At 50.0% G+C, this 10,591-nt stretch overlaps 1 protein-coding gene across 2 annotated transcripts in view; it reads right to left on the reverse strand.

Moving 5' to 3' along the window:
• PHF12 (PHD finger protein 12) overlaps nucleotides 1-10,090 on the reverse strand; it is a 32,092-nt gene extending 22,002 nt beyond the window's left edge. For both annotated transcript variants that reach the window (XM_051635545.1, XM_051635543.1), the window contains exons 1-2: nucleotides 9,663-10,090; nucleotides 9,159-9,340 (exon numbers count right to left, since the gene is read on the reverse strand). In XM_051635545.1, the coding sequence (XP_051491505.1) occupies nucleotides 9,159-9,340; nucleotides 9,663-9,728 (248 nt within the window). In that variant the 5' untranslated portion in view covers nucleotides 9,729-10,090. The remainder of the gene's footprint in view (nucleotides 1-9,158; nucleotides 9,341-9,662) is intronic.
• Between the last annotated feature and the right edge of the window lie 501 nt (nucleotides 10,091-10,591).

The following is a 10,591-nucleotide window of genomic DNA, read 5'->3' on the forward strand; positions in this document are numbered from 1 at the left end:
GATTATCCAGACTGCTCCATGTTCTGCTCATTAACATGGACAAAGTTGTGACACTCAGGAGTACAAGAAATTATTTCCCTGATGAAGCCCAACATTTCTCAAACATCAAAGCAGAAACCACCAAAAACTTCAGACAAACCAGGCAGTTTTTGCTCTTCAGAGCCCTGTTCACATTAACACCATCAGAGTTTCAAGAGCTGTCTGGTCTTGACTAGGCTCACATATTTTATAAGTTACACCTACCCAAAGCCCGTGGTGCAATTCATAGTAACTACAGAGCATTAGCCACTGCACTTTACCTGTGCTGCAATTCCTTCTCCTTGAGGGAAGTATTGAATAAAACCTTGATAGCATCCCAGCATAACTTTGTTTACATTGAAATGAAAGTCTTGGGCACACATTAAGAAGTTCTAAATTAGTAACATGCAGCAAGGAGACCCGGACATCACTAGTCAGGTCAGTGGCCACCACGCAAGTGAGGGAACAGAAATGACCATTTCACAGGTCACAAATTATCCCAGCACCTGGAACACTGCATCTGCTTAGCATGCATCCTTCCAGCAGCATGGCCAGAGTTGGAAATAAGGGCTCAGCAACAGAGAACAGAAGCAGGATTAAAACACCATTACATGGCCAGGCAGCAAGAAACAAGATGTGTGCAAGGAAAGATAAAAGTACACTAAAAATCTGTCCACATGGCAGTACAAGAGCAGAGGAAGACTTGAGCTCTCAAAAGAGTTTAAGCAGCAATATTGCCAAGCATGCTAGATTCCAAACTTCTATTTGCTGTGTGCTTTTTTCTGCCTTCTAAACCAGCCAGTGTCCACCACCAGAAGGGCAGAGTATGTGCTGACCAGCAGCTCAAGTCTCAGGCAGCTGTTCTGCCGTGCTCCTGAGAACCAGGTACACAAGCCAAAGCACTAGTGTATGGTGAACCTGAGTATTTTGAAGCCAGGGAAGTTATTTACTTGTATCCTTCCTCAAACCATTCCTGCTAGTCTCATCCTGGGAAGAGAGCACTCAGTCCAACCCCATGGAAGCAGGTGATCCACCTTATCTGGCTTCCCTTCCCGCATGTCACAGGGAACCAGCCTCCTCACCATACACTCCTGAGACTCACAGGGAATCAGAGAGTTCCCTCCAACATGATAAAACACAACTTTTTTGCCCCAAACCAGACAAGCAGGAGAGTCCAATAAACTGGATAAGCTGTGTGTACACATATGGCCACCTGATGTCATTAGTTACTTCTATTTATAGAAAGAACCTGACCCACAGAGACCATTCCCATGACACCCATCAATTACTACTCTCATTAGCAGCTGACAAAAAAAATACTGTTTTTTAAGATACTACATTTTCATATATATATAATAAAACCAAGTATCATCTATATAAATAACCAACTTCGCGTTTATAGGCAGAAATCATGGAAGGCAATAGGAAGACTTGCTGACTTTGGGAAATGTGGGTCAGACCCAGAAATTCAGGCACTGTGCCCACCCTGACTCCTGTTTCTTTCTCATGCATCACTCATGTCTGTGTTGCACACAATAGTAACAATAGCCTGAATTCAATGTCCAGATTCATTATTAACTGTTCAGATCTTTGTAGCACCATCTTCTTAACAGATTAGAAGTCATCTTCTCAAAGCAGGGTGACACACTGGATGAGGGAAAAGAAAGAGGGCTGAGGAACAACACAGCTCTGGTGAGAATCACTTCATCCAATTTTGCCTTTAAAGAACAATAAATGAAGAGACATCTCTGGTGGGGAAAAAAAAAAGAAAAGAATCAAAACACAGGTCTGAGAGGTTACTGAGAATGGCACACATTCAGCCCTAGCCACAGTGAATGTGTTCAAAGGAGATGGGGGTGAAAGGACAGAAGCAGTAAGGTGGAAAAAAGGAAAGCAGCACATCAGAAGAGGATGAAGGACAGACCCATAAAAGTGAAAGTAGGAATTTGTCTTCACACAGGCACATGTGAAGGATAATTCTGACATCTACATGTGGGCTAGGTTTTCCCAAGAACACTGGGGTGGAGAGGGAAAAGAGCAGCAATAGAAATATCCACCAGAAAACAGAACACCCAACCCACAGCCTTAAAGCAGGGTACAGATTCTTTTTGTCCTTTTCCAGATCACCGTCATGTCCTGCTCCTGTTGCTACTGTGGATGGAGCTCACTGGGAAGTTCACACGACGCCCTGCCCAAAGTCTGAGGCTGTGCAGGCAGGTGTTTCACACCAATCACCAGCGCTTGCCAGAAATCCAGCATGGGGTTTTCAGCCTGCTAAATTGCATCCTCAGGCCACTGCTCTCCGCAGGGTTCAAAGTCAGTCATCTCCAGCTCCATCTAGTTTACTTCAAGTGCCTCGTGCAGAGCAGACGTCAGCAGAAATAGGTTAGAGTTGGGTCCAGGAACCAGATTTCCCCCAGCTGGCTGAGATGCTCTTTGCCTTTTGTACTCAAGATCTGATGCAGCAACTGGAGGAATCATTTCTAGATTTTTTTTTTTTTTTCCTTCTTCATTTTTGGCTATAGGGAGCATTTACTCCATACCCTAAAAAGGTATTTAACTGCATTACAACTGGGATCTGCCAACCCCCTTATTGAAGGGAAGGTACAACACTATTTTAACTGTGCTTGCAGAGTTACTGGATACTGCAGCATTCCTTGGAGGAAGCTGGGCAGACGTCTGGCAAGTGCTGGAGCTGGAGGCAGTGTGAATCCACTACTGTGAGGAGAAAAAGCCAGCTCTGACAATGACTGTGTCACAAAATCCCGAGTTTAGCCAGGAACCTGACGTGGCAAGATGCTTTCTGCTTATACTCACTTCTTTCAAATCCAGCACTTCATACCCCTATAACAAAGCCATATTATAATCTCAGATACATTGGCATTTTCACAAGTTCAAGTTTACTTCCTGATTGGTTAAAAAAAAAAAAAGGTACATCCTTCTCATGTATGATTGATATTGCCCCAGGCAGCACTCCCTCCATACTCAGACTTTGTAGCACTTGCTTTCAGGAAGTTACTCCTCTTTCCTACTCTAGAAGTGACTGCTCCCCTTCTTCACTGCAGATTCCTGCTACTTGCTACAGACTCAAGGATTAATAAGGGCTCCAGAGCACAGGAAAAACTCAAGCACCTGACACGTACCGGTGAGTCAGTCTAGCAACAAAAACATATCCACTTGTGTGGGCCAATAAACAGAAGAATTTACATTAGTGCCTTACTATGTAGAAAAACTCTTTCGGTATCAACATTGTAACTGAAATCTCACACTGAGTCAGTCTGTCCTGCACAGGGGGACAGCCAGGAGCCCTTCCCACCATCACAACAGCACCTACAACTTCAGTCATCAGCTTCAGGGGGGAAAAAAAAGCAGGTTTGATCCTGACTCCTCCTGTAAATACACAGTTCTGTAGCTGAGGACAGTCTGGGGGCACTCCCCACCCAGAGACGTCCTTCACCACCACTGTAGGAGGAGTTCAGTGGGATGTCAGACATGCAAACTGCTGCTCCATGGAGAAATGGAGAGAGGGGAGAGAATTCTGAGAGCATCACAGAATTTTGTGTGAGAAACACAGGAGTCCTCCCATTCCCAACCGTAAGATCCACTGGCATCTATGCAATCCTAACAACACTGAACTTGTATGTGATAACAAGACACAAGGCAAGCAAATTAAGGTGACTATATTTACAGGATAGTGCTAACATCTCCATAACAAACAGTCATTAGCAGATTAGTATTATGAATCTAATCCAATTAAGAATTTCCTTTGCAAATGCCTGGAGGAGCTGGAATTCCTCTGGGAAGACCTTTCCACGTTTTGAAAGGCTCCCATGAGTCACGCCTGCAGGTCTGACATACCAGGAAAGACCAGCTCTGGAGCAGCAGGAACAAAGCCTTGAACTCCACCTCGAAAAGAGCCTTGCTGCATCTGAGCTTTTTCAGGAGGGAACTAAAGAACAGACCCCACAGCAGCACAAAAAAGGAAAGACTCCACGGTTCCCCAAGTCCCAGTCAACATAAAACTGGCACTTTCCCCAGCAAACGGACAAAACAGCAAAGAACCTTCCTTAGTAACAGTCCTGTAGCCGTTTAAACAGCTTCAGATCATGATGGATGTTTGTCATGATGCTCATCCTCACAGCAGCCATGTCTGAAGACAAGGAAGTTAATTAAATGACTCTGACAGAATCCTACCACCTCCATCGTAGCCCTTCACACTGATGTGGGGAAGGGCAGCAGTGACCCACGGCCTGACCTGAATGCCCAACTCTTGCTCAGGTTTGACACGAGCAACATGTATGCACACCCAGGTGAGAATCGTGAGTTGCAAGTCCCAAAATCAGACTAGCTCATCAAATCCTTACTGTGAATGGTTTCTTGGTGCCCTCAGCTGAAGTTTGCAGATTTAAGCTGACTTTATCTGTCTTTGCATCGAGCCTCAGGAGAAAACAAGGTGAGCAAAGATCTCACTGGTACAACTTTGCCCAGCAGAACTGCCCAGACTGCTCATGTTACCACATCTGCAGACACTTGCACAGTGACCCTCTGTACCCAGAAACCAGGCCAGGGCAATCCCTTCCTTCTGCTTTAGGATACACTATCAAAGGCTACCAAAGTACTAGAATCAAAGACACATAAAAAAATTAAAGTTGTTGCCTTTTAAAAACAAAGTATATTTTTTAAACAAACTATCAGTTAAGTCCAATTAATTTAAATTGATGTTTGGAAGAGAACAGCTTACTCCCCGATCTTTAAAATGCTATTACCTGAACTTTAATTTGTAGGTTTTTGCCAGTATTTTAATGTAAAATAAAATAAAAACAACAACCAGCAGAGAGCCTCAAAGGAAACACTTCCTGCAGTTGAACTACAAGCTTTTTTGAAGCTGTGTGTCAGGGTCACACCAACTCATGAAATTCAACATACTGAAACCTGCTTCACTGAAGTTAGGCCTGAAGTTCACCTTCCTGGGCATCCTGCTGCTCCTCCTGTGGGCAGATGCTTCAAACCATTCAAAGTTTCATCTGAAACCCCGGAGGCAGCCCCAGAGATGCCCATTAAGGGAAGGATTAGCTAAAACAATAGGCTAATGTTTCCCTCCCCTCACACAGAATGGATATTTATGTAAAAAAACCCCAAAGCTAGACCACATGCCAAGATAAAGCAGGACATTTTAGACCTGAATAAGGTGAGGAAAGAGTTATTGATGTCCTACCAGTCAAACACAACTTTTTTTTTTCCATTCTTTGTGCAAAGCACTTAACCAAGGTGACTCATAGAAAATATGCAAAACTTGGGCAAGTTTAACTTCCTCTGCTTCTTTTTTACTCCAGTTCTTCGACAACAACCCTTTGGTGAAGGCTGCCAGATCAGAGGGGAAATGAAGCCAAAGGCTCCACATAGAAACAAAGAGGCAAAAGGTGCAAAAAAGTTGGATGGAGCTGGCTGGCCTTGGTATGGACACTGTGTACCTGTCCCAGCACAGCCGTGGGGTGATCCAGCAGCTAAGGGAATGGTTTTGCTGGGCACTGCCACAAATGTGGTTGGTTTAACGGGTCAGCAGTAGGCAACTCAGGTCACTTTGCCATGCTAGCAGGACCTCACAGCCAGCAGCATGCCATTAGTAAGAGGGACTTGAACAGCAGCATTCAGCGATTTTGGGCTCCTCCAACCAGAAACTCAGGCAGTGAGACTTTAAAAAAAAAAAAAAAGAAAAAAAAAAACCAAGAAAAAAAAAACACACACAAAACTGTTCTCTGTTAGTTCTCCCTCCTGTTGTCACTCCCCTCCCCCCGCTTCTTAACTAAACTTTTCCTCTCCCAGGGATCTTCCTAATCCTTCCACGAAGCTGTAATGAATTTACAACAAACTGACTTAAAACGTGAATCAAATTTACCACGAGCTCCAGAAAATAAAGGGAATTCTATCAATCACATTGCCAGAAGGAGGATATAAATGGGAAAGAATAGAAGTAGAACTGGAAAATTGGTTTTCAATCATGTAAAGAAGGAGTGTACACCATTGCCAGGGGGCTGGGTTAAGGCAGAACATCAGAATGAAAATGTAAACCAAAGCAGCAGCTTATGGGCAAACAGCATAACCAAAAGCAGACCTAAGAGCTAAAAACCATTATCTTCCATTTTCAAGAATTATTAAGGATAGAAAAAAACTCTCTCTGTACATTCAAACCTGAAGACAATCACCTGACTATGATATTAATCCAAGTGTGTTGAAACTAAGTATCTGGAAGGGATTTTACGCTTCCCCCTGTCCCTCCCAACAAGCCAGTTCCCCTCCAGCCAGTCTGGTCAGCCTCCTGCTCCACAGACCTTCACAGGACCTGCAGGAGTTTTATGCTGAACCAGCGATTCTGAAACAATTCTGAGAAGAGCTGACACCCTCACAGATGAACTGGGAAGCCACTTCCACCCACTTGAACTCAGGAGAGCAGTTGTTCCCACAGCAAATCAGCAAAAGTTGTTATTTACCACCAGAGATGTGTAATACAACCAGACTTGGAAATTTTGGGGTTTTTTGGCCAACCACCTTTTGTTTTCTGCAGAAGACAACAGGTTTAGGTACTGAACTGAAGTTAGGGTAAACTGTTGAAGTTTGAGAACCTCACACTTACCTAATGAAACCAACTTGCTCACTACAGGTTTAATCAACACGATAGCGAAGTTTTCACTGCACAGGAAGAAATACAACTAGTTTATAAGTTTATGGACCACTGGGCTGGGTTAATTCCTGACCACTTGGGCTGATCCCACCCTTGTCACTCCCTTTGTAATACGGCCTCTCCTATACAGCTTTAATCAACTGAATACAAATCCCAGGCCAATTAAAAGCTGCTCTTCTCCATTTACTTTTTTCCCCTGCTATTCCGATAATAAATGCAACCTGGTACTGAAGTTCACAGTAAATATGTAAAGAACATCTAAGCTGTCGACACAATTCAGCCACGTGTGCCCCAGCAGTATATTTAAACTGCTGTTGAAATGACTGAAAACAACCACTGCAGCTGCTATTCCTTAAATAACATAGAAAAGGAGGCAGAAAGGAAGTTGCAAGCACTGCCTTTATGCCGAAGTTTAAAGCCAGAAGTTTACTTTGAGCAAGGTGTAGAAGGTAAAGGGAAGAAGACATGAAAACAAAACCTGAGCATCCCCTTGGAACAACCTGGTTCACTCGAAGGCCTTGGCTGAGGGATGGCAAGAGGCTGCTGCACTGCCACCTCCCACAGCAGGGCCAGTTTACTCCAGGAAAGGCAACAAAGTACTCTTGGCCACTGGCTACAAGAAACTTGCCAAATTAAGCCATTAAATTTAGCCAGATTTAGCCACAGGCAAAGCAGGCCACAATTCAGTCAACCAGGACACTCTGCAACTCCTTTCATCTCAAAATAGGAAGTTTCAGCCATCACTCCAGCCTCACTAAGAGAAAGCTCAGGACGTGACCAGCAGCATCTGAAAGCAAACACCAAGTTTTAAGGAACTATGTCCAGAAGAAGAAAAAAAAAACCCTCTTAATTAAAGCTCACCGAGACGGCTGGACAAAAGAAAATAATTAGTGCCCTAGTAAATGTTAGAGGATCTGCACTACCACTAGTAGCACTTCCTCAGGGTAGGAGGGATGATGTCATGGCTACAGCACTGTGGGGCTGGTCTGGCTAACGGGACACTCCCTACAGAACTGTGACCGCACAGGCAGCTTCCCTGGGATCAGCAATCAGTTTAATAAGTGTTCAGAGACCTGCAATTAGCATATAAACACAGTATAACCACCAAAAGAAGAAAGGAAGGAAAAAAAATACAACAGGAAAAAAAAAAAATGCAAAGAGGAGACAGCTGTAACAGGGTGGCAAACAAAGCTCCAAAGCATGAAAGAGAGAAAGGAATGTGGTTAAAAAATCTCCCCTAAGGAGGAATACTCTGTACGCCCGAGCTCCAGCTGTTTGACTTGCCCTGCTCCCTCCTCCACTCCATTATCCACTCTGGCTGTGCTAATTTAACACAAACCACCCGCCTGTGTCAACTGTTGAAGGGGAGATCAGGCCTGGGCTGCGTGTACAGAAAAAGGAAAATAAAAAAAACTTGGGGGCAGAAAGTTCAGGTGCCTTTGGGGTGGGGGTGGCTTTGTGCAGGGAGCTCAGGAAGAAGCTGCAAGGGAAGGCAGTGAAGATGAGCCCTTCCCTGCTGCTGCCCCTTCCGACCTGAGCTCAGCCACCGACTAGAGCTCTGCCACCGCTTCCAGCCTCCCACAGCACCCAGATTTGCATGCAGGAGGATCTGCCTTCATCAACAAAGCCACGCAGATCCCGACATGAGGAGCCCACGGCCCCTCAGGTCACGGCAGTCACTCCCAGGGAGGAAACAAGCAGGTCTGCAGAGTCAGGAGGAAGGGGCGGGGGGAGAAAACAACAAGGAGGAAAAGGAATAAACCCGGCCAATTTTCAAGTCTGGAGGCCTAGATTTCCACAGGGAAGGTGTTTTCGCGTTTTGAGATAGCGGGGGGAGCGCTGCGAGGGTTTGGAAGTCATATATGCAGCCAAAATGGCGCTGAGAATAAAAATATAATTTAAAGGAAGGTCGCCATATTGTAAACAGTGAGGCAGGGAGACACAGAGACAGCAACCTCCATTATTCCCAGCAGCTGCAGCAGCACGGAAGCGCTGGGAAGTCAGGCCTGGCGCCGAGACGCCACTGCCGCTTCCCCGGCTCCAGCCAGGACCCTCCCGAGGGCCCCCCCCAAAACCAGGCACCCTTAGAGAGGGGTGAGGAGGGGAAGCTCCCTGCTCGGGGGGGGCTGGGAGGCCGGGTAAGGGCAGCACGGAAGCAGACAGGCCGCGCAGGCAGCGGCCTCGCTCCTCCTCTCGGCACAAAAAGAAAGCAGGGGGGGTGGACGCCCCACCCCTCAGAGAAAGCAGCGAGGGGGCTTTTCCCTTCGGCTGCTGTGGATTAGTCTCGGGGGGTGGGTGGGGGTAGACACGAGTGGGGTTTGCACCTCCTTTTTGTCCCTGCCTGCTGCGCCCGCTCCCCTGTCCCCCCCTTCCCTGGGCAAGGCAGGGAGCTAACGGGAAGCGGGAGCGGCTGGAGGGAAGGCGCTGCCCGGATCCGGAGGGAGATCCCGCCGAGCCTTACCAGCACTGGAGGTGGAAAGCGGCGGGGCAGTGATCGCAGCAGAGCAGATCCCCTCCTTCCTTGCAGCTATCGCAGCTATCGTGGTTAGTGGCCCTGCCACTTCGCCTGGGCTCCTTCTCGGGCCTCCTGCTCTTCTTCTCCCCATCTTCGCTCTTGGGGGGAGCCAGGAGGGCCTGGATTTGCTGCGCACGGACGGACAGACAGAGAGGGGATCTGAGGGGCTGGGCCGGACGCTGACACCCAGCACCCTCCTCCCGGCTGCCCGCCGGGGCACAGCGGCCCCGGGACGCGGGGGGTTCGCGCAGGGCCTGGGCCAGGCCCGCCCCGCCCGCCGGCCCCGTGTCCGGGAGGGCCTCTCCCGGGGATTGGGCGAGCCGCCTCCGTCCCTCCGCACTTCCTTCTATGGCCACCGGGCTCCGGGGGGTGGGGGGTGTCCCTCGCCATTTTGCAGCCCCGCGGCCTCCCCGGTCGGGCCTTCCCCACCTCCCGCGCGCCGGGCCTCACCTCCATCAGCCCCCCGGAGGTGTCCAGGTCGTAGACGATCGTCTTGGTCTCCATCTTCTCCCACATTCATCCAGCCCGGGAGCGGCCCCCCCGGCGAGAGGGAGCGAAGCGGATGGGGCGGGGGAGCAGGAGAAGATGAGGGGGGGGGTTGGGGGCGGGGGGGGCGAGGCGGCCCCTCAGCGGCGGCGGCGGCGGCTCCGCGTCGAGGGGGCGGCGGCGGCGGCCGAAGGGGGGCGGGCGGCGGGGCCTAGCCCACAGGCCGCAGCGGCTTGTCCGCCATCCTCCTCCTCCTGCAGCCGGGCCCGGGGGCTCCCGCGGCGCTCCCCGCTGCCATGCCGCGCACCGGGGGGGAGGGGGCGGCCCCGCGCCCGCCGCACGCGCACGCACCGCACCCGGGAGGCGCCGCCGCTCGGCCCCGCCGCGCCGCCCGCGCACGCGCAGACCGGCCCCCCCGCCTCCCGCTCTCGGCCCCGGCGCGGCTGGGAAGGGGGGGGGCGGGGGCTCCGCTGCGCACGCGCGGCGCAGGCCCCGCCCCTTTCCCGCCCGGCGCGGGGAAGGCGGGAGGCGCGCAGGCGCGTGGCCGCCGTCACGTTCCGGGGCGGGGCGCGGCCGCGGGTGACGTCAAGACGCAGGGCGGCGCGCGCCGGCAGGGGGCGCGCGGGGCCCGGCGCGTGGCGGAGGCCGCGCCTCTTAAAGGGGCAGCGACACGTTTGGGTTTTTTTTGGGGGGTGGGGGTGTCTGGGGGCGCGGGGTGGGGAGCGGGGGGTCACGGGTGCGGGAAGGCTCAAAGGGCCACCCCAGCGGATGGTTTGTGCACCCAAGAACACCGCATCGCTTCTTCTAAAACACCAGTTTTTATTAATGAAACAACCAAAAGATGGGGGGGGGGGGGAGTGTCCGCTCCAGACCGGGAGGTGGGGGCACGGCTG

This window comes from Apus apus, chromosome 18 (assembly GCF_020740795.1).
Source record: "Apus apus isolate bApuApu2 chromosome 18, bApuApu2.pri.cur, whole genome shotgun sequence".
NCBI lineage: Eukaryota > Metazoa > Chordata > Aves > Apodiformes > Apodidae > Apus > Apus apus.